Genomic DNA, 27,562 nt, shown 5'->3' with positions numbered 1-27,562 from the left:
ACCAAACAGGTGGATGAGGGTAAAGCAGTGGATGTGGTGTATATGGATTTCAGTAAGGCGTTTGATAAGGTTCCCCACGGTAGGCTATTGCAGAAAATACGGAAGTATGGGGTTGAAGGTGATTTAGAGCTTTGGATCAGAAATTGGCTAGCTGAAAGAAGACAGAGGGTGGTGGTTGATGGCAAATGTTGATCCTGGAGTTTAGTTACTAGTGGTGTACCGCAAGGATCTGTTTTGGGGCCACTGCTGTTTGTCATTTTTATAAATGACCTGGAAGAGGGTGTAGAAGGGTGGGTTAGTAAATTTGCGGATGACACTAAGGTCGGTGGAGTTGTGGATAGTGCCGAAGGATGTTGTAGGGTACAGAGGGACATAGATAGGCTGCAGAGCTGGGCTGAGAGATGGCAAATGGAGTTTAATGCGGAAAAGTGCGAGGTGATTCACTTTGGAAGGAGTAACAGGAATGCAGAGTACTGGGCTAATGGGAAGATTCTTGGTAGTGTAGATGAACAGAGAGATCTTGGTGTCCAGGTGCATAAATCCCTGAAGGTTGCTACCCAGGTTAATAGGGCTGTTAAGAAGGCATATGGTGTGTTAGCTAAAATTAGTAGGGGGATCGAGTTTCGGAGCCACGAGGTCATGCTGCAGCTGTACAAAACTCTGGTGAGACCGCACCTGGAGCATTGCGTGCAGTTCTGGTCACCGCATTATAGGAAGGATGTGGAAGCTATGGAAAGGGTGCAGAGGAGATTTACTAGGATGTTGCCTGGTATGGAGGGAAGGTCTTACGAGGAAAGGCTGAATGACTTGAGGTTGTTTTCGTTGGAGAGGAGGAGGAGGAGAGGTGACTTAATAGAGACATATAAGATAATCAGAGGGTTAGATAGGGTGGATAGTGAGAGTTTTTTTCCTCGGATGGTGATGGCAAACACGAGGGGACATAGCTTTAAGTTGAGGGGTGATAGATATAGGACAGATGTCAGAGGTAGTTTCTTTACTCAGAGAGTAGTAGGGGCGTGGAACGCCCTGCCTGCAACAGTAGTAGACTCGCCAACTTTAAGGGCATTTAAGTGGTCATTGGATAGACATATGGATGAAAATGGAATAGTGTAGGTCAGATGGTTTCACAGGTCGGCGCAACATCGAGGGCCGAAGGGCCTGTACTGCGCTGTAATGTTCTAATTCTAATTAGTTTTGGATTTGGAATCTGATCACTTGACTCTTCAGTGGGCAGATGCATGTTGACCTCACTTTTAGTTTTCTTGTGATTTTCACAAGTGTGTTCATTTTAGGGTATGTTACCTTCCCTTTCACTTCTGAGACAGATGTTTCCCTATTTTGCCCCATGTTTCCTGGGACACTACTGCTCATTGGTGGTTGTCCAGCACCCACTGCACTCTCCTGTGACACTTCAACTAAGTGAGGCATCTCCCTCACTCTTGACTTTCCTGCTTGGGAACTGTCCTTGTCCCTATTTGAATCTTTGAAAAAGGTTTCAGCTAACCATACCTCTGGTGATTTTCCTCAACCCTTGTGGCTTTGATCTGCGCTTCTTAAAATCTTTTTGGTTTTATCTGTGCCCTTTAAAAATTTTCTGGCTCTATCGTACCCTATGAGATTTTTCGGATTTCCCCAGCCGTACAGAGTTTTATTTTCTCCTCTCAGTTTCTCCAGTCTCCGTGGACTGTTCTGGACCCTCTAGGTACAATACTGTGCTTCCTGCCAAGTCATTGCCCAGCAATAGGTCTACCCCCTGCATGGGAAAGCTGAAATGGTTCCGACTGTCATTACGCTGGTAACCAACTTATTTTGTAGGTACATTTTATTTAAGGGGATTGTTACAGCCACATGGTGTGACATTGGTGGGTCCCACTGTCAACTCCCCACCTGACTGCCGCAAGTGTTTTTGCATTAGAGTTTTGCCCCAGTGTTTTATTTTTCAAATAAACAGGCAGTGACAGGTTTTCTTGTGGGTTTTAAAAAAGGCTGTGTTTGCTATACTAGCACATGTGCAAATGCAGCCTCATCAACTGAAATGTCACTGTCTGCGATGTTCAGGGAGCTGCCAGGATTAAAGATGGTGCCGCTCAATTTTCTTTTACAGAAAAACTATTTTAACCCATGGCAGCACACAATGGACATGTCTGATACTCGGAGAACATTGCACCGTTCAAAGTCTCATCAGAACGACAGCACCTCTGGCAGTGCTGCACCCTCTCCGCACTCCGGCTGCTCACTCCCCACCCCACCACCCCCAATCCTGCTCTCCGGTCGCTTGCTCCCTGCAATCCCCCCCACACCCTCCGGCTACTTGCTCCCCGCTTCCCCCCTCAGCTCTCCGGCCGCTCGCTCCCTGCTCACCACCCAAAGAAGCAAAGCGGGCCCGCGAGGAATGACGAGGCAATGTAGGAGCGAGTGGCTGAGAGCAGGGAAGCGGCAGGCCCGTGGCCTACAGCTAATATCTGGAGAGATTGTGGGGCTGGGGGGGGGGTGGGGCAGAGAGCAGGATGGCACTGAAACCTCATAGAATTATGGAGGGTGTGCAGCATTGTCAGAGGTCCTGAGGTCCTATTCTTCTGATGAGACTTTAAACAGCGCAATGTTCTCCAAGTATCTAACATATCCATTCTGTGCTACCATGTGTTGAAGTTTTTTTCTGTGATAAATTGAGTGGCGCCATCTTTAATCCTGGCATCTGCCTGAACATCGCAGACACTGACGTTTCAGTGTGAGACTGCACTTACGCATGTGCTAGTACAGCACCGCCTAGTGGCTACGTTGTCAGCAAACACTGCCTTTTTTAAAGGTACCGCCTCTCACCTCTTGGTAGGAGACATTCTTCTCTATTCCCCATGGTGATTGCACAATGGCCCAGGACATGGCTACTTCACACTTCCTGTGTCAGAAGACATTCAATTTTGGAATATTTTCAGGATCGGTGCAAAATGGGTTTCATTAACACCTTTTAGCTTTGAAAATTTGTCCTTTGTCAGATTGCTTGAATACACAAAAGGCCTTTTTGTTTGGTGGCCATTTTGGACCATTCTTCACTTTTTAAACAAAAGGTTCATTTTTTTTAAAAGACAAAGTCCATTTTTCATAACTCTTCAGAGTTAATCCCTGATTGTTGTGTCATCGCACTTCCAGTGTGTGTGAGACACCTCCCTCGAAAGGGAAAAAAATGAAATTCCTTGGATTTAATTTTTTTGGGTTTAGAAAGGCATTAACCATTCAGGTTCTACCACATTGATAATTCTTAGTTCTTATTTCTAGGGTGATAGTGGATGTTACATTGCTTTTTTAGCCCCTGCGAGGCAGCTCAGATTTCTTCCTGCCCCTTGTTCTTGCTGAGTTCTGACTCTAAATTGTTGGGTTTGATTAGTTTTGGACTTGGAACCTGATCATGTGATTCCTCAGTGGGTCGATTCAGTGACCTCACTTTTAGTTTTCTTGTGATTTTCACAAGTGTGGTTCACTTTCAGGTAAGTTACCTTCCCTTTCCCTTTTACTTCTGAGATAGGTGTTTCCCTAATTTGCCCCATATCCTCTGGGACACTACTGCTCTCAGGTGTTTGTCCAGCTTCCACTGCACACCCCTGTGGCACTTCAACTAGGTGAGGGATCCCCCTCACCCTTGGCTTTCCTGTTTGGGAACTTTCCTCGTCACTATTTGAAACTTTAAAAAAAGGTTTCAGTTCACCATATTTCGGATGCTTTTCCTTTAACCTTTCGAGCTTTAATCTTAGCTTTTCAAAAGATTTTCCTGGCTCTATCTGGGCCCTTCTAGATGCTTCAGGTTCTCGCGCCTCCTGTGGGAGTTTTGGGACTTCCTCAGCCCTCTGCTGTTGAACAGAGTATTTTTTTCTCCCCTCAGTTTTTCCAGTCTCCGTGGACTGCTCTGAACCCTTTGGGTACAATACTGTGCTTCCTGCCAAATCATTTCCCAGCAAGAGGTCTGCCCCCTGCACGGGTAAGTGCGGAATGATTCCGACTGTCACTACACCCATGACCAACTTACTTTGTAGGTACATTTTAACTAAGGGAACTTTTAAGCATTTGCCAGCAAGCCCTTTTAGTAACACCAGGGTATTTGTTCTGCTTTCTGATGGCACTTCTGTCAGCTTTGTTGCTAGTAGGGCTTGAAAACAACTGGTATCCCTGAGGATGGTTTTCTCCTTGTCTGGTGCCCAGGGCACAAAAGGAGTCATTTTTCTTTTGTGCAAAAAGTTTTGATATCTGTTCTGTTCTTGTGTTATATTAGAACACAAGCTCATCATTTTCAACAGACACAGGCTTGACTGCAGTGCCTCCTGCTGGTTTTCAGACATATCAACAATTGGCTTGGACATGCTCAGATTTGCCACACTGGAAACATGTCGGGCAGACCCCTACTGCTTTAGCCCCTGGGTTCCTTCTTTTAAAAGTTGGAGACTGGTCTGGTTTTCCTTCACTGCTGTTCTTTTCTCTCAAGCCTATTTCTGCTTCCTCTGCATCCATGCTATCTGTCCCGAGCTTGTACGAGTTACTAGACCCAAATTTATTCAGAGTTAGGGATTTCTGTATTAATTCATTGTCATTGGCTTTTTAGCTGCTTCCCTTACTCTTCTGACTCTTTGCTCTTCGATGTGGTTTCTTATACTACTTGGGATGCTGTTTTTGAAGTCTTCCAGCAACATCATTTGTCTCAAATTTTCATCAGGGTTCTAGCTGGAGAGATCATATCCAGCAATCGAACGCCATATGTTTAATTCGTTCGAATTCAACATAGGTCTTTGTGGGTGCTTTCCGGGTGTGTTGAAATTTCTGTCTAGATGCTTCCGGTACTAGCTCATATGCATTTAGAATTGCAATTTTAGTGCGTTCTTAATCCGAGGAACTTTCTTCAGATAACAGGGAAAAAGCTTCCCAAGCCCCACCCATGATCTCGCCTTGCAAGAGGAGAGTCCAAAATTCTTTCAGCCATTTTAGCCTGGTAGCTATTTTCTCAAATGAGATAAAACATGACTCAACCTCATGAAATTTTGGCACATCAAAGTTTTACCCAGGATTGGGGATAGGTTTTGAGTGACTAGCAGCATGCTTAGTTTCGGTTTGCAGTCTCTGTCACTCCAACTTTCTTGCTGTTTCATCTCTTTCCTCTTTATTCCCCTTTTCAACTGCATCTCCCTTTTCTCGTTTTCCTTTGGAAACTCTGTCTTCCTTTTCAACCTAGAACGCCCTTTCCTCCTAACATACGCACGCACGCGCGCGCGCACACACACAGAAGGGAAAAAGGAAGGTGATTTTTAGTGGGCAGAGGTCACGATAAACCTGTTCGATTCTCTTGGAAATCAAATTCTCAATGGGCACAGGCCTGAGTGCTTGTAGATTTCTCTCTTAATTGAGGGTTCAGTCGAAGACGGTGGGTCACTTCTAGTTCTCACTGCTGTATAATGTAGATATAGGATTCTTCAGCAGGGCATGTGCCTTCTGGCTTGGTTGGAGCACAAGCTGTTAGGATGTCGCATCTCTCTCTCTCTCTGGCTGTTTTTTTTAAGAAGGTAAAGCTGTCCTGCCTCCCACCTCCTGGTAGGAGATATTCTCATCTCTACCCCATTGTGATCACACAATGGCCCAGGACATCACTACTTCACACCTTCTTTGTTTCAGAAGAAAACATTCAACTCTGATTGTTTTTAGGATGGAGTGCAATTGACACCTTTTAGCTTTGAAGATTTGTCCTTTGTCTCCATCAGACAGTTTGAATACACAAAGGCTAGTCTCTTTCCTTCAGCAGCCATTTTGGTGATTATTGTTAACTTTTCTTTTAAAGTAGATTTTTTTTAAAATAGACAGTCAGTTTTCTTAACTCTCCAGAGTTAGTCCATCATTTGTATCATCGCGTTTGTGGTGTGCATGATAACAACAATCTCAAGTGAAAAACTTTCTACTCATCTCGCCTCTAAATCTTTTGTCAATGATTTTAAATCTATCACCTCCGGTTATTGACCCAGCCGCCAGAGGAAATAATTTTTCTCTATCAAAACCTCTCATCAGGTCACCTCTCAATCGTCGCTGTTCGAAGGAGAACAGTCCTAACTATTCCAATCTCTCCTCGTAACTGAAGTCCCTTATCATTGGTAACATCCCAGTAAACTTCCTCTAAGCCTTTACATCTTTTCTGAAATGTAGTGCTCAGAAAAGCTTGCTTTTTAAAAAAAAAGGCTGCCTGCAGTATCTGTCTTTTTATTTTAATGTTACCTTTATCCTTCTTCTTCAACTTCTTGTTACGAGTTCCCTGGCGCAGGTAGGACAGGATCTGTGTTAGTTTATTGATCACAATGTCATTCGTGGTCAAGGTTGTCTGCGCCTGAAGAGAAAGCACAGATTGATCACAACAAGGTGACATAAGTTTCATCAATGGTACAAGGCAAACAAAATCATATTACACCATTCCACGTGGGCAAATCTAGCTGCAACGTGGCATCTCGCGGTGTGTACCCTTAAGATTTTTCCCTACGGATATAACTTGCACTGTAACTTGCCTGAAGGTCAAGCTGGCAATGGCTTACACAGCATCTGGAACCTTAGCAAATAACAGGACAAACAGCATACTGGATACATCTGCACCAGTTCTATTCTGTCTCTATTGCTTATATTTTCACAGCCCAAGAATGGGTCTCTGGATTTCACATCAGCCAACAAGTGACACAGGGCCGTATATAAAACACAAGAGAGTGATTCAGACGCAAGTTTGTCATCGTTCTCCCAAAACATGTCACTAATGTAAAACTGCCCACGGTTTCACGGCTACTTTAAAGACTGTCCAGACTAATGACAAATGTCCTCTATTGCACAGCTAATCTTCACCTCCATCGTGGGACAGTCAGCTTTGCTCCGGATTAGAGTTGTAGGCACATCAGTGTCCGCGTATTCATCGTCTAGATCCACGACATAAGCCATGCGCCCTGGCAAAAACAGCTCATTTCGCTCTTGAGGCTTAATTTTAAACAGGATACGGTATGCGTTACGCCCTGGAAAGGAACAGAAGGTCAGGACTGAGTTCTTAAATTGTTAAGTATTGAATGGCACTGAATGCTCAACATGGTTTTTAAATAACACTTTGCAATTGACTCCAATGGTGATGGCAAACTGCCCGATGTAGGCAGCTGTCTGTCACGAGCGCAGACTATTTAAGCAATGGGGACCGCACTCAGGCAGTGCTGCATATGATCGGCATAGCGAATATACTGAAGCTGCTGTGGACTGATGGGTTGTGCCCGAAGTTGAGACAACAGCCTGGGTTTCCTGACTGTAACGCCCAACACAACCTATTTAAAACAAATGGGTTGACATTAGGAACATGAGGAGGCCATTCAGCCCCTTCAGTAAGACCCGCCCTTCAATTAAATCACGGCCAATCTTTATCCTAACTCCATCTACCTGCCTTGGCTCCGTATCCCTCAATACCCTTGCCAGCAAAAATCTATCAGTCTGAGTTTTGAAATTTTTCATTGACTGCATGAATCTCTTTTTGGGGGAAAAGAGTGTTCTGGATTCCCCACCAGAGAATTAGTTTCTCTCTATCTATCCCTTCTAAATCCTTTAATTATGTTAAACACCTCGATTTACTCAATATTCTATACTCAAGGGAATTCAAGCGTAGTCTATGTAACCTGCCTCTCATAATTTAACCCTTTAGTCCCATTTATTATCACTGGCGATAAATCAGGAAACCAAGGTTACACTCTTTAAAATGAGTTCAGAAGTATGCAGTTTGGAAATCCAGCTGGCAGATTTTATACCATGCAGGGTCATTTATGAAATCATTTGCAGTACTAATAATACACTCCCCAAGGTGGCTGAAGCTATTACTGCTTACCTAAACGAGTCTTAAATTCAATTTTGTTTTCTGGGTCTTCATCTTTTCTGAAAGAGAGTTTTAAAAAATTAATCATCGTTCCTATTGAAAGTTCTCCGCGATAATTCCAAAAATGTATATTTGAAAACAAATAATCCCAAAATAAATCTGGCTCCTACTGAAATGCATTAAAAAAAAACACTGAAATTCGATGCAACTCTCCCTTCGGTCTGGTCATAGTTATAACAATAGATTGGGTTAACTGATTATGACACTGAAACTTATTTGTAACACTGACTGATCAGTGTAGACAACTCCTGGTATGTAGGAACATGAGTAAGCTGTTTAGACTCTCAAGCATGCTCTGCCATTCAATGAGGTTATGGCCAATGTAACTTAACTCCATCTACTCACTTTGGTTCCATAACCCCTGCCTAACAAAATTCTATCAATTTCAATTAAAACATTTTCAATTGACCCACCCCAGAAGCTCTATGGGAGATGCGGGAAAAAGAGTGTTCCAGATTTTCACTACCCTTTGTGTGAAGACGTTCTTCCTGACATCGCACTGAACAGCCTAGCTCTAATATTAAAGGTTCTGCCCTCTTGTTCAGTACTCCCCCACCAGAGGAAATTTTCTCTCTATCTACCCCTTTTAAATTCTTTAATCATTTTAAAGAGATCACCCTTTAATCGTCTATACTCAAGGCAGCACAGCCTAGTCTATGTAACCTGCACCTTACTATTTAACTCGAAACGCTGACCCGAAACGTTAACTCTGCTTCTCTTTCCACAGATGCTGCCAGACCTGCTGAGTGATTCCAGCATTTCTTGTTTTTATTTCAGATTTCCAGCATCCGCAGTATTTTGCTTTTATTCAGTACAATTTGGTTGGGAGGAGAAATGATGAGCATTTTTTTTTCAAAAAAGTAAACAAAAATTAATGGGGGAGGTCCAGGATCTGATTGGCACATTGGGGAGGATCATCTGATCAATCAGCTATTGAAAGTTTCGGTTAGCATGAAACACTGGCATATTGTTCATGTCATCCCTTGTGAAGACTTGAGGCAAAATATTTACCATTTTGTGCTTATCTTTAGTTTCAACTCAAATATCTTTTTATAGCTCTAACTACTTCTCCCACTGTCCTCTTGCTGTTAAAGTTATGCCAGTGTGTTTTGTTGAATAATTTTCTATGGTCCACTGACTAGAGATCTGACTTTTTTTTGGAAGAAATTTAAAATACATTTTTAAAAGGATGACTGATGGCAGCTTAAGCTTATCAAATAGTTTGCTACATTGTAACCTACACAGCAAAGGACTGTGAGGAGGGAGACGAAATGGCTGCATTTTCCAGCAAGAACCAAGACCTAGGATGTTTAAAGGAACTGCTTGTTCTTTTCCTTTTCAGCATGCAGATATATTACTCACTGCTATGTTTGAATCATTGAGTGATTGTCATGTGACAAGCCCCTCTCCATCTGCGGTTTTAAGCTGGTATTTTTCTCTGCAGAAGAGGAGTAACTGGACTCTGACGTGAGCAGACCCTAAGTGGGTGGGGGGGGGGGGTGGTGGTGGGGGTCTCTTTCTCTCTCTCTCTCCATTCCACTTTGAAATCTTTCAAATCCTGCTTGTTGACACCTTTGCATACTCTGGCTAAAACCAAAAACCTCATTGGAGGAAATCATCCACATCGCTATCTCCAGGAGACTCACTGAACCAGCCATCTACCTCTTCAAACTAAATGCCTCAGGACCACAGAATTCAGCTAGAAGCCAGCTGAATCACCAAACATCACAGACTGTATTTCTTTTTGTTTTTATGGACTCTAACTCAACCAATCTACCTTTCCCCACTCTGTAACCTATTTAGATGTGTGTAAACATATAGTGTGCGAGTGTGAGTGAAAGTTGCCGCATTGTTTACTATTTTAATAGTTTGGTTTAGGTACAATTAAGTTAACCTTTTTCTTTGTTAACTCAAGAAAACATGTCCAATTGGTTCTTATATTGATCATAACAATAAATCAAACACCTACAGAACTAGCCAGTACATTCACTTTAAGGAAGAATTAAACCTGTTGTGGTCAAACAAGGAGAAGGAAAAGAGGGAAGCCCTTTGACCCCTCCTCACGACTGTAAACAAGTACTTATAAGAATTTATTGCATTTTGCCTCTGCAGCTCTGCATTATCTCTGGGTCTCTTTGCCCTTCTCATCGCCCCTGTAACATATTTCTGCATCTTTCTATATACTAATTCATTTTGTTTTGGTTAATCCATTTAGGGTCATGTTTGTTTCGTCTGAACTTGATACTAGTTTATGTATTTATCCTGTATGCTCAACATTATGCCTTTAAAAATGTTCCACTTGTGCTCCACTGAAGCGTTTGTGAATTTCTCCCATTTGTTTTGCTCATTTGTTTCCTTATTCCTTTATTAACCATTTTTAAAGTTATATAGCTGGCTCCTGGTTCTTGTTATTGCTGAATCTGAAATAATGCTGATCTTGGCCATTTGATGGTCACAGTCTCCCATGTCTGCATTTCCTGCACTTCAATCAAGGTATTTCAAAACACCAGGTCAAGATGCGCTCTATCTCTCATGGTTTCTTTGACGTACAAGACCACAAAATGGTCATGCATTCCATTAATCAACTCTGACTTTTAATCACCTGAGTTTTTCCAATTTATATTTAGTTGATTGAAGCTGCCCATTAGAACAACTTTCCTGCTCTCTCATACCCTTCCTGCCTCCTTCTTTGTGCTGATCCGGTGGTCGATAGCACATATTTTGTGTTCACTTGTATTTTATCCCCCACCAAGTGAAACTTTTAGTTGAATTGGTACTCTGAAGTTTATTACTGAATTCATCAGCTCAAATGTCTTCAACTATTGGCATCACTTGTAACAGGTAAGTAGTTACCAACGCCTTAGCCCATTTTATCTTGCTTACAATGTTCTTGCTACATAACCCAAGTCTATTAAATGCATTTTTGGATTTTGTTTTTCCACAGTTCGAGTCAACATCCACATATGAAGACGATTTCAGTAAAATGCAATATCAGTCTTCACACCAAATACTGCTGGACCCCTTCCTTTCAATACTGTTGTAACATTTCAGATCACTTACTTCACTTCCTTCTGCACTTTCTCAATCATATCTTCTTCTTCCCTCTCTTTGCTGGTGATTTCTGCACGAACCTAATAAAAACATCAGGAGGAATTAGTTAGGCTGACCTGAAGTTTTTCCTGAATAGGCTTTGCTCAATAAAAACAACGAAGAATCAGATGCACCAAAGGTCAAAAATGCTGGTGAATGACTGCCTTTATCCTTACACTCCCAGTAGCTGAAGAAACTCTGCTTCATCAAAATGGAGAATCCCTCTCCCAATTAAAGCACAGTGAGATGTCGGAGGTTTATTACTGCAAGAGCTTTAAGCTTGCTTTTGAAGTCTTAAATCCCAATTTTTGTTCTGCCCTTCTTCCCCTTTTCTTCCTATTCTCTCATTTTAGTTTTTTGTTGTTGTTAAATCCCACTGAAGATGGGACCCAGATTAGTAAAAGGTGATCCTTCAGCCTATGAGCAACAGCACTGAAGTTAATGTTATAAGGTTTGACGTATGTGTTCCTGTAGGATCCGTGGCATCCCGATCAGCTGACGTCTGGTGCTCCAACAGGATAACTTGGGCAGCCAGTCTCATGGAAACATGGTGGTGGACAAAAAAAAAAGCACAGATGAGGGCCAGGATTGTGAATATCTGATGCTGCAGAGTCTTCCTGCATTGGATGGGAGATAGAGTGAAGGCTCACTGATGACCAAGAGGGTAGGAGAAGCAAGACCAAGAACTCTTCCCCATATAGGCCCCCCAGTAACATTACTTTCCCAGTAGGCATCGTTCCAACCAGAGGAGGACCCACTAGATCACATGGCAGTTCACCGTTACAGTAACAAACAGGACTTGCATTTATTTAGTGCCTTTCGTCACCGCAGAATGTCCCAAAGTATCTTACAACCAATTAAGTACTTTTGAACTGTAGTTACCATTATAATGAAGGGAAATGCAGCAGCCAATTTGCGCACAGCGAGCTCCCATCAATAGCAATGACCAGAAAATTATTTTTTAGGGCTTGGTTCAGGGATAAATATTGGCGCCAGGACAATGGGGAGAATTCCCCTGCTGTTTATCCACATAGTGCCATCCAATCTTTCACGTTCACCCGTCAGGCAGACAGGACCCCAGTTTAGAATCAGAATGGTTACAACACAGGAGGCCATTTGGCCTGTCGTGTCTGTGCCAGCTCTCTGCAACAGCCACACACCTAGTCTCACTCCCTAGCCTTCTCCCTGTAACCCTGACAATTTTCTCTCTTCAGGTATTTGTCCAGTTCTCTTTTGAAGGTCTTGACTGAATCTGCCTCCACCATACTTCTCAGGCACAGCATTCTAGATCCTACCACTGGCTGCGTAAAAACGTTTTTCCTCATGTCATCTCTGGTTCTTTTGCCAATCACCTTAAATTGGTGTCCTCTGGTTCTGGATCCTTCAGCCAATGGGAACAGTTTCTCCCTATCTACTCTGTCCAGACCCCTCATGATTTTGAACACCTCTACCAAATCCCCTCTTAATCTGTGCCTCTCCAAGGAGAACAGGCCCAGTATCTGCAACCTACCCAAGTAACTGAAGTTCCTCATTCCTGGGATGATTCTCGTGAATCTTTTCTGCACCTCTCTAATGCTTATAAAACGCTTCCTAAAATGCAGTGCCCAAAACTGGAGACAATACTCCAGTTGAGGCCAAACCAGGGTTTTATACAGGTTTAGTATAACTTCATTGTTCTTGTACTCCATGTTCCTATTTATAAAACCCATGTTTCATTAACTGCTTTCTCAACCAGTCCAGCAATATTCAAGGACTTGTGCCCTAAGTCCCTCTGCTCCTGCACCCTCTTTGATTTATATTGCCTCTCCTCGTTCTCCCTACCAAAATGAATCACTTGACACTTTTCTGCAATAAATTTCATCTGCAAATTGTCCAACCATTCCACCAGCCTGTCTATGATCTTTTGAAGTTTATCTCGATCCTCCTCACAATTCACAATACTTCAAATTTTGTGTCAACCACAAATTTTGAAATTGTGCCCTGTACACTTAACAATGAAAATAGGAGCAGGAGTAGGCCATTCGGCCCTTCGAGCCTGCTCTGCCATTCATTATGATCATGGCTGATCATCCAACTCAGTAGCCTGTCCCCACTTTCGCCCCATACCCTTTGATCCCTTTAGAAGCAAGAGCTATATCTAACTCCTTCTTGAAATCATACAATGTTTTGGCCTCAACTGCTTTCTGTGGCAGCGAATTCCACAGGCTCACCACTCTCTGGGTGAAGAAATTTCTCCTCATCTCAGTCCTGAAAGGTTTACCCCCTATCCTTAAACTATGACCCCTGGTTCTGGACTCCCCCACCATCAGGAACATCCTTCCTGCATCTACCCGGTCAAGTCCTGTTAGAATTTTATAGGTTTCTATGAGATCCCCCCACACTCTTCTGAACTCCAGCGAATATAATCCTAACCGATGTAACCTCTCCTCATAGGTCAGTCCCGCCATCCCAGGAATCAGTCTGGTAAACCTTCGCTGCACTCCCTCTATAGCAAGAACATCCTTCCTCAGATCAGGAGACCAAAACTGCACACAATATTCCAGGTGTGGCCTCACCAAGGCCCTGTATAATTGCAGCAAGACATCCCTGCTCCTGTACTCGAATCCTCTCGCTATGAAAGCCAACATACCATTTGCCTTTTTTACCGCCTGTTGCACCTGCATGCTTACCTTCAGCGACTGGTGTATGAGAACACCCAGGTCTCACTGCATATTCCCCTCTCTCAGTTTATAGCAGATAATAATCTGCCTTCCTGTTTTTGCTACCAAAGTGGATAACCTCAGATTTATCCACATTGTACTGCATCTGCCATGCATTAGCCCACTCACTCAAATTGGCCAAATCACCCTGAAGCCTCTCTGCATCCTCCTCACAACTCACCCTCCCATCCAGTTTTGTGTCATCTGCAAATTTGGAGATATTACATTTAGTTCCCTCATCTAAATCATTAATGTGAATAGCTGGGGTCCTAGCACCGATCCCTGCGGTACCCCACTAGTCACTGCCCGCCATTCGGAAAATGACCCTGATCCCTACTCTTTGTTTCTATCCGCCAACCAATTTTCTATCCATTGCAATACACTACCCCCAACCCATGCGCTTTAATTTTACATGCTAATCTCTTATGTGGGACTTTGTCGAAAGCCTTCTGAAAGTCCTAATAAACCACCCCTCATCAACTTTACTAGTTACATCCTCGAAGAATTCTAGTAGATTTGTCAAGCGTGATTTCCCTTTTGTAAATCCATGCTGACTCTGCCTGATTCTACACTACCGACGTCAGGCTGACTGGTCTATAATTCCTTGCTTTCTCTCTACCTCCCTTTTTAAATAGTGGGGTTACATTAGTTACCCTCCAATCTGTAGGAACTATTCCAGAGTCTACAGAATCTTGGAAGATGACCACCAATGTGTCCACTATTTCTAGGGCCACTTCCTTACGTACTCTGGGATGCATACTATCAGGCCCTGGGGATTTATCGGCCTTCAATCCCATCAATTTCCCCAAAACCATTTCTCTACTAATACTGATTTCTTTCAGTTCCTCTCTCTCACTAAGCTCTGTGGTTCCCTAACATTTCTGGTAGGATATTTGTGTCCTCCTTTGTGAAGACAGAGCCAAAGTATGCATTTAGTTGGTCAGCCATTTCTTTATTCTCCATAATAAATTCCCCTGTTTCTGACTGTAAGGGACCTACATTTGTCTTCACCAATCTTTTTCTCTTCACATACCTATAGTTTATGTCATTAATATATATCAAGAAAAAAAGGGGTCCTAGCACTGACTTCTGGGGAACCTCTCTACATACCTTCCTGCAGTCTGAAAAACAACCGTTCACCACTACCGTTTCCTGTCACTCAGCCAATTTTGTACCCATGCTGCCACTGTCTCTTTTATTCCATGAGTTTCAACTTTGCTGACAAGCTTTTTATGTGGCACTTTATCAAATGACTTTTGGAAGTCCATGTACACCACATCAACCCTCTCTGTTACCTCATCAAAAAACTCAAGCAAGGTGGTTAAACATGATTTGCCCTTAACAAATCCATGCTGGCTTTGCTTAATTAATCCATATTTGTCCAAATGACTTAATTTTGTCCCTAATTATCATTGCTAAAAGCTTTCCTACCACTGAGGTTAAACTGACTGGCCTATAGTTGCTAGGTTTGTCCTTGCATCGTTTTTTGAACAAGGGCATAACATTGCAATTCTCCAGTCCTCTGGTACCACCCCTATATCTAAGGAGAATTGGAAGATTATGGCCAGTGCCTCCGCAATTTCCTTCTAAACGTCTCTCAGTATCCTTGGATGCATCTCATTCAGTCCTGGTGACTTATCAACTTTAAGTACAGCCAGCCTATCTAGTACCTCCTCTTTATCAATTTTTAGCCCATCCAGTGTCTCAACTACCACGTCTTTCACTATGACTTCAGCAGTATCTTCTTCTTCGTAAAGACAGATGCAAAGTACTCATTTAGTACCGCAGCCATGTCCCTTGCCTCCATGTGTAAATCCCCTTTTAGATCCCGAATCAGCCCCACTCCTCCTTTTACGACATTTTTGCTATTTATATATCTATAGATGACTTTTAAGTTCCCTTTTATGTTAGCTGCTAATCTCATCCAAAAAATGGCACCTCTTGACAGCGCAGCACTCCCTCAGTACTGCAGTGAAGTGTCAGGCTAGATTATATGCTGAAGTGTCTGGAGTGAAACTTGAACTCACAACCTTCTGACTAAGGCACGGCTGACACTTGAGGAACAAAGTGATTCAGATCATTTACATCTTCATTGCAGCCAATGGCAGAACTGCATCTCGCATGTCAGCTGCACCCAAGTAACCTAGAAGGTGTACTTGGTATATCTGGACACAATTCCTTCTCCTGGGCTTTAGCCAGTATTTCTCTCCAAGTGGACAGGTGCTGACCTTTTGCAGCAGCGCGAAGTCCAACCCTTTCACCAAGTGAGTGTGCTCCATGTCACCACCCAAGAACTTGGACTCCTGGATCAGCTGGCGCCGTTTCTCCGCAGCAGACTTGTCCCTGCGTTGGATAGAAACAAAATTTTAAAAATGAACCGCAGGAACCTCTTGATGTCCTTCAGAACACTAAGAAATTTAGACTATTAAGTCTGCTCAAAGCACTTTCAAATCAAGAAAATAATTGTCTTAGTAGATATTTGTGCCTTTAGAAAAGAAAATAACACTTTTATTATCACCACAGTGATGCTCAAAGCTGGATCCATTACAGGGAATGGACCAGAATGACTGATTAAACAGCAGGAGGGTGATATTAAATCGTCCCGAGTACCACTTAACCTTCACTAGTCCACATCACCACACGCCCAGGAAGCTATGCCACCCACATGGGATGCATATTTTCTTGGCCGACAGTGGCCTCTCCTTAGCGTCAGGTATATGCTCACAGTAAACAGTGCCCACCGCTTATAGCAGGTTCATGCAAACATGATTTGCCTGCTAGGGTCTCTATAGAACAAGAATGTTCCTTCAGTCTAGTAAGTGCCCAATTGTTTCCAGCTCTACTCTGATCTGCAGTTTTAGTTAAACTAGTCAGTGCTTAGTACTAACTGCAACCCCACACCACTTATGATGAGAAATTAGAAGGGCTGAAGTACACAAGAGGCAACTGAGTATTAACAGTGTTATTTACATATGACTGTTCTTAACGGAATGTGAACTACTGGTCTAAGTACAGCTGCTTCTGCCCAAAATGCAGAGAACTTAAGACCCTACAACCGTCAACTTTGAAATTAACATTACTTCAAATGGACAATGGTTATCACTTTCTGGCTGATATAAAGCGACTGCCCGTTTTAAGTGGTGACGACCAATTTTCCCTTTAAAATGTTATTGTCATGCACAACCAGTTTTTTCAATGCAAAGTACTTTTACTTTTTTTGCAAGGCATTTAACATGGAAAAAGAGCTGCGCGGGACCTGTCAGGATGATGCATGGCCGCGTACACGAGCAGCTTAACAGGATCATTGATGAGGACTGTGCCAGTGTCATGGAAGGCTTAATGGAACCCATCCTGCTTCTACACTTACGCCTCAGCAGTCGGCCCGACTGCTCTATAGTTTGCCGTCGTACTGATAAGCTCGGTTTCCTCATAATCTTTGTTCACGCCGTCTCGCCTCTCCCTTGCTCGATCACGGTACTTCTCTGCCAGCTCGCGCTCTCGCTCCAACTCCTGCTGTCGCAGCTTCGCATAATAGCTGAAAGTGAATTGAGGAAAATTTTGGTTGAACGACAGTACACACCGAGACTTCCATCTGTGATCTTGGTGCAAACTCAGTTCAGAACACTGGGGTGAAAGTATCCTCACCCTGTCTACAAAGAGTCCTAAATGAAGTGTGTTCAGTCAGCCTCCAATTACTTACTAGAGGATAAAACTGCCTTGAATGGGGAACGAAAAACTGGAGAGTTGTGCAGTTCCCTACATTACAACAGTGACTACACTGCAAAAAGTACTTCGTTGGCTGCAAAGCGATTTGAGATGTTCAGTGGCCGAGAAAGCGTTATATAAATCATAGAATGGTTACAGCACAGGAGGCCATTCGGCCCGTCACGTCTGTGCCAGCTCTCTGCAAGAGCAACTCACCTAGTCCCACTCCCTGGCCTTTTCCCCGTAACCCTGCCGATTTTTTCTCTTCAGGTAATTGTGTAATTTTCTTTTGAAAACCTAGATTGAATTTGCTCCACCATACTCTCAGGCAGTGAATTCCAGATCCAAACCACTCGCTGCTTAAAAACATTTTCCTCATGCACCTCTGGCTCTTTTGCCAATCACCTTAATCAGTGTCCTCTGGTTCTAGATCCTTCGGCCAATGGGAACCGTTTCTCCCTATCTACTCTGCCCAGACCCCTCATGATTTTGAACACCTCTATCACATCTCCTCTTCATCTTCTCCAAGGAGAACAGGCCCAGCTTCTCCAACCTATCCACATAACTGAAGTTCCCCATCCCTGGAACCATTTGTGTAAATCTTTTCTGCACACTCTCTAATGCCTTAACATCCTTCCTAAAGTGTGGTGCCCAGAACTGGACACAATACTCCAATTGAGGCTGAATCACGGTTTTATACAGGTTTATCATAACTTATCATAACTAAGCGCAAGTCATAATTTAGTGGAAGATTGCACTCAAGGTACATCATGGGGACACAAGTCGAGAAAGCTTTAATCTTCATCTAAACCTGATGCACACTAAATTTTGATCTAGAATGCACTACCTGAAAGGGTGGTGGAAGCAGATTCAATAGTAACTTTAAAATGGGAATTGGATATATTCTTGGAAGAAAATTGCAGGGCTACAGGGAAAGAGGTGGTGAGCGGGATTAAACCAATAGCTCTTTCAAAGAACCAGCACAGGCACGAAGGGTCAACTGGCCATCTTCTGTGCCATATGACTATGATCTAGCTGCACTATTGCTGACCTGGGATTGCATGGTGCAGTCACTGGGTACTTGAAATGGGAAAGCTGTTCCTTCACCAACATCAACATCCCTCACCTTGCTCACAAAGCTAACAAAAATAGATCTTTTTCTTTAAATAGAGAGAGATAAGGAGCAAACCTCACTATTATAAACTTTAATTACCAATCAAGGCTCGCAATCCTTCTCTCGAAGGCAGTTTCTTTTCATACAAGTTTCATTCTTTGGCGCATGCTGACTAGAAAAGCCATAACCGGGATATTACGTAAATCCAACAGTGAAAGTTTCTTCCAACACCTCTCCCGTACATTGCCACAGAACAGAAGAGAAAGCCTTTCTGATAGACGACCCTGTTCTTACCTGTTGGCTGAAACTGCTCTCTGTCCAGGTTAACTTTTCCCGTCTCTGATTCTACTGTGACCTTGGCTCCTCGGCACATTATCCTATTCATTGTCCCAATCTCCAAAACCACCATTCTACATGCTTGTGCCTCCTCTTTATGTAACCTCATTATATTGAAATCAAAATCTATTGTCCAGTCTCCCAATTCCTAACATCTCAGAATGACTTGCCTCCCTCAATTGTTCCTTCCATCTACTTCCAAGACCCAAGCGTGGCATTTTCTAACCACTGCTCTCTGATTTATATCCGCATCCCTGCGACTAGAGTCACAGACTTATACAGCACAGAAAAAGGCCCTTTAGCCCACCGTGTCCGTGCCGGTCATCAAGCACCTATCTATTCTGATCCCATTTTCCAGCACTTGGCCCGTAGCCTTGTATGCTATGGTGTTTCAAGTGCTCATCTAAATACTTCTTAAATGTTGTGAGGGTTCCTGCCACTATTACCCCTTCAGGCAGTGAGTTCCAGATTCCTACCACCCTCTGGGTGAAAAAGTTTTTCCTCAAATCCCCTCCCAACCTCCTGCCCCTTACCTTAAATCTATGCCCCTGGTTATTGATACCTCCGCTAAGGGAAAAAATTTCTTCCTATCTACGCCCCTCATAATTTTGTATACCTCAATCAGGTTTCCCCTCAGTCTTCTCTGCTCTAAGGAAAACAACCCTAGCCTATCCAGTCTCTCTTCATAGCTGAAATGCTCCAGCCCAAGCAACATCCGGGTGAATCTCCTCTGTACCCTCTCCAGTGCAATCACATCCTTCCTATAGTGTGGCGATCAGAACTGTACACAGTACTCCAGCTGTGACCTAACTAGCGCTTTATACAGCTACATCATAACCTCACTGCTCTTATATTCTATGCCTCGGCTAATAAAGACAAGTATCCCATATGCCTTCCTAACCACCTTATCTACCTGTGCTGCTGCCTTCAGTGATCTATGGACAAGTACACCAAGGCCCCTCTGACCCTATGTACTTCTTAGGGTCCTACCATCCATTGTATACTCCCTTGCCTTGTTAGTCCTCCCAGAATGCATCACCTCACTCTTCTCAGGATTGAATTCCATTTGCCACTGCTCTGCCCATCTTACCAGCCCATCTATATCATCCTGTAATCTAAGGCCTTCTTCCTCACTATTTACAACACCACCAATTTTCGTGTCATCTGCGAACTTACTGATCATACCTCCTATATTCACATATAAATCATTAACGTACATGACAAACAGCAAGGGTCCCAGCACCAATCCCTGCGGTACACCACTGGTCACAGGCTTCCAATCGCAAAAACAATCGGCGACCATAACCTTCTGCCTCCTGCCACTAAGCCAATTTTGGATCCAATTTGCCAAATTGCCCTGGATCCCATGGGCTCTTACCTTCTTGACCAATCACCCATGCGGGACCTTATCAAAAGCCTTACTGAAGTCCATGTAAACTACACCAACTGCTTTACTCTCATCTACACACCTAATCACCGCCTCGAAAAATTCAATCAAATTTGTTAGACACGATCTTCCCCTGACAAAGCCATGCTGACTATCCCTGCCTCTCCAAGTGGAGATTACTCCTGTCCCTCAGAACTTTTTCCAGTAGTTTCCCTACCACTGATTTTAGATTCACCGGCCTGTAATTACCTGGCTTATCCCTGCTACCCTTCTTGAATAATGGTACCACATTTGCTGTCCTCCAGTCCTCTGGCACCTCTCCTGTGGCCAGAGAGGATATGAAAATTTGTGTCAGAGTCCCTACAATCTCCTCCCTTGCCTCACATAGCAACCTGCGATACATCTCATCTGTGCCTGGGGATTTATCCACTTTTCAGCCCGCTAAAACCAGTAATACCTCCTCCCTTTCAATGCTAATTTGTTCAAGTATATCAATCCTCCTCCCTGATCTCTACACCTACATCGTCCTTCTCCATAGTGAACACAGATGAAAAGTAATCATTCAAAGCCTCACCTACTTCCACCGGCTCCACACACAGATTGCCATTTTGGTCCCTAATGGGCCCTACTCTTTCCCTGGTTATCCTCTTGCCCTTAATATACTTATAAGACGCCTTGCGATTTTTCTTTATCTTGTTCGCCAGTGTTTTTTCATGCCCCCTCTTCGCTCCCCTAATTACCTTTTTTTTTTTAAGTACCCCCTACACTTTCTATATTCCTCTGGGGCCTCTGCCGTTTTCAGCCCTCTGAACCTGCCATAAGCCTCCTTTTTTTTCTCCTTATCCAATACTCTATATCCCTTGACATCCAGGGTTCCCTGGACTTATTGGCCCTATCCTTCACCTTAACGGGAACATGTTGGCCCTGAACTCTCTCTATTTCTTTTTTGAATGACTCCCACTAGTCTGATGTAAACTTTCCTACAAGTAGCTGCTCCCAGTCCACTTTGGCCAGATCCTGTTTTATCATATTGAAATTGGCCTTCCCCCAATTCAGTACCTTTATTTCCTGTCCAACTTTGACCTTTTCCATAACTACCTTAAGTCTGACAGAGTTATGGTCACTATCCCAGAAATGCTCCCCCACTGACACTTCTACCACTTGTCTGGCTTAATTCCCTAAGATTAGGTCCAGTACCACCCCTTCTCTTGTCGGACTTTCTACGTGCTGGCCCAAAAAGCTCTCCTGGATGCACTTTAAGAATTCCGCCCCCTTTAAGCCTTTTGCATGAAGACTATCCCAGTTAATATTGGGGAAGTTGAAATCCTTTTCAATCTTGGTGGTGTCCTGCACTCTGGCCTTTGACCCTTCACCCACTCAACTGCGGGGGGGGGGGGGGGGGGAGGAAAGAGGGCAACAGGGAAATCACTATCAGCATAATGTGTCTGATGTCAATCTTTTCAAATAACTTACTCCACTCTACATAACTTTTTGACCACACACCATGGTCAGAGAGCACAACCATTTTGCTACTTGAAGCCAATCCCATTAAGCATACCTTTTCTTTTTTCTCCTGCGAGCAGCTGGATCATCCTCCTCATTGTATTCCCTTGGCATCCTGCAGCAAGACATTATCAAACATTAGATTACAAACGTACATGCCCACCTTATCCAACAAAGAATCATTAAAATTTCTCTATGGGGAATGATCAGATTAAGATCCTGCATCACATTACATAGAAATCAGAGAACAGAAACAGGCTATTTGGCCCAACTGGCCTGTTCTAGTGTTTATGCTCTGCATGAGCCTCCACCCATGCTGCTTCATCTAAACATATCAACATAACCTTCTGTTCTTTTCTCCCACATGTGTTTATCTAGCTTCCCCTTAAATGCATCTACGCTATTCGCCACAGCCACGTCTTGTGGTATAGAGTCCACATTCTAATCACTTTCTGGGTAAAGATGTTTCTCCTCAATTCCTTCTCTTACTTTAATCTTAAATGGCTACATTAATACCTCGCCATCGAGTACATGCTGGAAGAGCTGTGGACATGCTCATACATGAGTATTGTACATACCTTGAGGACCTGGCAGTGACTGAGCCTTCCTCGGCAGCTATTAAGTTTAAGTGGAGACTATACCGGAGATTACAATTTAATGGGAGTCCACGGCACTACTTTCTAGGTTTGCCCATGATCGTACCTTGGGATCCTCACAAATTTTGCCATGCTTATTTAATACTAGCCCCCACTGAGTTTATATTAAGTGGGACTGCCCAACAAGTTAGATGGGACTCAAGCTATGTCCAGCAACTAATCAGACAACAGTTCCTATGTCATTCTCAAGATTTAGATCCCTTTCTTGGAAAGTTGCAAGCAAAACGTGCATGCAGCATGCAAGGCAAGATCCATCTACTTCGGTATGACTGCCCAGGGATACTAGGTCTAAGCAGCTGAAGGGTTTCTACATTTGTGTGGGGCGGGGGTGGACAGCTGTACTGTTGTCTCTTTTCGTCATATCTCTCTCTCTTCCCCCACTTCCTCCTCACGAAGGGTTGGCATGTCCTCACGATTGGTATTCCCTCAAACACCTTGTTACAGATTGGGAATCTTCACCTTGAGGGGACAAGTGATTGCTCCTTCTGTGGGGAAGATCAACCCAGGCTTCACACAGAAGGGAAAAAAACTTACAGGATCAATACTTACATGGTCTAGAAAGCAAAAGCTTAAATTCATGCTTTGTGTCAGTTTTAATTAATTACGATAACTAAAGGAAAGGAAGTAAAGCACGCTTTGTTGGAAGTTAATTGTAAATGAAGGGCTGCTTTTAATCCCAAGTCAAACCCAAATTCAAACTTCTTCAAATCCTTGACCATCTCATTATACTCACTCATGTTGGCGGGTTTTTGAAGGTGGAGCTGACGATGGTGTTGACCTTGGGGTCATCAACAACTTTCGGAAGTCCTCATTGGTCAGCTTGGATCTATGGAAAGCAACATTACGATTTAAGTAACAGTGTGACAACATTCTTCCATATAGGTGGCATCCCAAACATGCATACTATTACCATGCTATCAAACTCCATACTCAACTATCGAAAAACAGAGGGCAAGACTCTTGATCTGTAAATCTCCAAACAAGTAAACTACCCCATCACCTATAAAGACAGGCTTTAGGTATCTAGGGCATAAAACTGAAAAAATTCACAGCACAGAGAGTGACCATTCAGCCCACCGTGCTTTTGCCAGCTCTTTTGTAGAGTAAGCCAAACCAAGCTCACTGCCCCACTCTCTTCCCAAAGCCTCTGCTTCAAATACATATCCAATTTTCCCTTAAAAGGATACAATGGCTCCTGCCTCAACCACCCACTATGGAAAAACATATTCCATGCTCTATTAAATGTTGCATGTGACTTCGCCTAAACTTTCTCTTCAATTTAAAATTGGCATTAAAAATCTGACAACCCGTTATCAATGAGTCTCCAATTAGAGGAATTAATGTTTCACTATTCACGCCATCTAAACCCTTCATTATGATGTACACTTAAATTCTTGGCCCTTTAGGGGAAAAAGCCCTTTCCAGAACATACATGGACAGGTGGGACAGGTGAACAGCACGCCCATCTCAATGCTGGGCAGAGGGAGCATCATGAAGTTTTTCCCCTATATGATTCAAGTGCTGCACATTCCTATCTTAGGCTCAGCAGTTCTGGGACCTCAATAAGCAGATTACCAGGCAGAAAACCCAGGAATACACCGGAAACTGTTCCAACTCTCTAATGAAGGCAGCAAGCAGGCCATGTCTCCCAAACTGTGAATGTGCCGACTCAGCATCCCACTCAATGCTGTTTAAAACAAGACTGCCCCCCCAAAACCTTTGGCTGAGCATGGAGCGAACCTCCACTTGACTGTTCCAATACACACTCTTCCAGCCACACCTTCCACCCACCACCCCAGTAAGGAGAAACAAGCACCCAGAGCTGCAATGTAGTACCCCTGACTCTGGCAAGCTGGAGGGAACCCTGCACTGCGCTGACAGTGCCAGTGGGCATGTTGGCTCTCTCCCTGCTTTGGTACAACAGTAAACCTCCTGTCGGGTGTCCCTGCCAGTGGCATCAACACATGGTGCAAGATCACCAGGTTGGTTGGGCAAGCTGCTTCACCAGGAACAAATCAGAACCTAGTTGATAACGTTTATTATGGCCCAACATGTCAACTTCCACTGCTCTCCAGCTATGCTACATCATTGGGAAACTTACTGCATTCTGTAAAATCCAATGTAAACAGATCCATTAGGGCTGGCTCTTTAAAATGAAGGGAAGCTTTTAGGGAACATCTTGGCCCCGAATGAATACTGTCAATCCATGCACCAGATGGGCATGGAAAATCTATGCAGCTTGTGAGTGAGATTGGATCCCATCGTCAGACATACATCTTGTCTTGTGGTTTGAAGGTTTTTTTAAATTCTGCAATTCATGTGGAATACCTAAACCTGGCTTTCCACACATTGAGTTTCCTCGATGAATTACAATTATTATAAAGGGGTCCTGCACATCATGAGACTCCCTCCAGAACCCCCATGGCCAGGGAGCTTTTCCATCACCTTACTCAATCCTATTCTGTTCTCAACCACATCCTTTCTGATTCAATTGCATCACCCACCGATCTTTCAGGGAGTAACGTACTTACTGCCCCTCAGAGAAAGAATTATTTTAAAAATGCCACAGATGTGGGCATCACTGGCAAGGCTGGCAATTATTCCCATCTCTAGTTGCCATGAGAAGGTGGTGGTGGGCCCTCTTCTTAAACTATTGTTCTATTCCAGAAAGCCAGCTGGTGAAGAATCGTACTGGAGCCAATCTTTGCTCAGTCTTACATTTATTTACAGGGTGAAATATTACAAGCATATATCTCCAAATTCAACCACACCACAGTTTCAATTACCGTCTCTTTATATATGCTCAAGTAAAACCCCAAGTAATGCCCTCCATCCGCATATAATTAAACACAATTGATATACAATTAACACTACTGCAGTCCTTTGCAGCAGTTTGATTCAACTGAGTAGCTTGCTAAGAATCAAAAATACTGGTGTGGAACTAGAGTCACACTGGCCCGACTGGGCAAGGCAGCAGGTTTCTTTTCCTAAAGGACATTAGTGAACCTGTTGGGGTTTTAGGACAATCTGACAGCTTCATGGTCACTTCTAACTGAACTCAAATTCTCAAACTGTCTTGCTGGGATTTAAATTCTCTCTCTCTGGATTATTAATTAGGGAAATTTGTACTACTATCCAGATATGGTGATGTAGTGGTTATATTAAATGATGTTCCTCCTAATGTCTAGTCTTGGTTCAGGTTAGTTAATTTCAAATCAATGCTCTCGAGTACTGACTACAAATGAGCAGAGTAGGGTTCAGTAGCACTGCACTCCTCACATTGCAACTGCAAAGGAGAAATGCGGTCAGTGGCAGAGGTGGTCAGTAACCAGAGGACACAGATTTAAGATAATTGGCAAAAGAACCAAAGGGGAGATGAGAATTTTTTTTTTTTAAATGCAGCGAATGATGTTGATCTGGAATGCACTGCCTGAAGGTTGGTGGAAGCAGATTCAATAGTAATTTTCAAAAGCTAATTAATAATGTCATGGTCCTGTAGCTTTTTTTTCCTCCGGGGAATATGTGGTGTGTGTTTAAGCCTGGAAAAGGAGTCATACTGCTTTAAGAAACAGCAAGCCTCAGGAGTTGGAGAAAGTGCATTTTTGGATGCTGTTGGATACAGCCATTTGGAGACGGCGATTCAAAGGGTGCATTCTCGTTACCTTGGATACAGCCACTCGGACTGAGCATCAAGTGATACATTTGTTACAATTCAATTTTGAACTGGCTTTTTAGTTGAATTGTCTGTTCTAACAGAACACAGACAGACAACTGATGTTAGCATCTGAAAGAAGAGCTCTCAGCCATTTAAACTGAAGGAAGAAAATTTAGTCTGTTTAATTATTATCTCTCAAAATTCTAAAAAGTGAAGCCAAAACAGAGACCTCTGACAATTTAAACTGAAGGAAGGAAAGCATCACTTACTGCTGGAATTAGACTACGGACTGTTCTACTGTGGAAGAACCTTTTTCCCCCATCGGACGGCTGTGAGGACTTCAAGCAACATTGGACTGTAAATTTGCAAGGAGGCTAATATTTTTTCCATTTTATTGTTGATCATATCTTCATAGTGTTTAATAATTTAGTTTTTCTAATTAAACAGTTAATTTGTTGAGTTAAAGATTTGGTTAGCCGCATTCGATGGGGGGGGGGGTGGTTAATAGATGGTACAATTTGGCTGGGTCTTTCTTTAATTTGGAAAGTTTAACATGATACGTTAATTCAATCCCGTCCCTCCACAGATTGCCTAACAGTGCGTTTCTCCCGCCACAATCAGAATCGTATATTTTGATTGGGGGCTTTGACTGGAGCAGTCGGTTGTAACAATAAATACTTAAAGGGGAAAAAATTGCAGGGGAGTGGTACTAATTGGATAGATCGTTCAAAGAACAGGCACAATGGCTCTATGAAAGTACTGAGACCCCCTTTTCCTAGTTATGGGTAATACTCACTGATTCAGCGACCGAGTATCTTCCATCTCGTGTGAATCTGGTGCCAGAGGATTTGAAAACGGTTCACCTGTGGAAAGAAATCAGGTCAATATTTAAAAAAATAATCCTTTCTGGTTCTGCTTATGGAGAAACTAAATCTGGAAGAGAAGTGATTTAATGCGATTGGCAAAAGAAGCAATGGCAACATAATTATAGGCCGGTGAGCCCGACGTCAGTGGTAGGGAAATTATTAGAGAGGATTCTTCGGGACAGGATTTACTCCCATTTGGAAACAAATGGACTTATTAGCAAGAGGCAGCATGGTTTTGTGAAGGGGAGGTCGTGTCTCACTAATTTGATTGAGTTTTTTGAGGAAGTGACGAAGATGATTGATGAAGGAAGGGCAGTGGATGTTATCTATATGGACTTCAGTAAAGCCTTTGACAAGGTCCCTCATGGCAGACTGGTACAAAAGGTGAAGTCACATGGGATCAGAGGGGAGCTGGCAAGATGGATATAGAACTGGCTTGGTCATTGAAGACAGAGGGTAGCAGTGGAAGGTGCTTTTCTGAATGGAGGGATGTGACTAGTGGTGTTCCGCAGGGATCAGTGCTGGGACCTTTGCTGTTTGTAGTATATATAAATGATTTGGAGGAAAATGTAGCTGGTCTGATTAGTAAGTTTGCGGACGACACAAAGGTTGGTGGAGTTGCGGATAGTGATGAGGATTGTC

At 43.2% G+C, this 27,562-nt stretch overlaps 1 protein-coding gene across 1 annotated transcript in view; it reads right to left on the bottom strand.

The window, feature by feature from the left end:
• ik (IK cytokine) overlaps nt 1-27,562 on the bottom strand; it is a 62,492-nt gene that overhangs the window by 29,038 nt on the left and 5,892 nt on the right. Inside the window, exons 2-10 of the mRNA XM_068044077.1 lie at nt 26,851-26,917; nt 23,133-23,225; nt 21,799-21,858; nt 17,066-17,233; nt 15,927-16,041; nt 10,970-11,040; nt 7,862-7,908; nt 6,850-7,013; nt 6,241-6,349 (exon numbers count right to left, since the gene is read on the bottom strand). Coding sequence (XP_067900178.1) covers nt 6,241-6,349; nt 6,850-7,013; nt 7,862-7,908; nt 10,970-11,040; nt 15,927-16,041; nt 17,066-17,233; nt 21,799-21,858; nt 23,133-23,225; nt 26,851-26,917 — 894 coding nt within the window. The remainder of the gene's footprint in view (nt 1-6,240; nt 6,350-6,849; nt 7,014-7,861; nt 7,909-10,969; nt 11,041-15,926; nt 16,042-17,065; nt 17,234-21,798; nt 21,859-23,132; nt 23,226-26,850; nt 26,918-27,562) is intronic.

Source organism: Heterodontus francisci, chromosome 12 (genome assembly GCF_036365525.1).
Source record: "Heterodontus francisci isolate sHetFra1 chromosome 12, sHetFra1.hap1, whole genome shotgun sequence".
In the NCBI taxonomy this organism is placed as follows: domain Eukaryota; kingdom Metazoa; phylum Chordata; class Chondrichthyes; order Heterodontiformes; family Heterodontidae; genus Heterodontus; species Heterodontus francisci.
The sequence above is the reverse complement of the archived record's forward strand: the minus strand, read 5'-3'. Positions and strand labels throughout refer to the sequence as shown.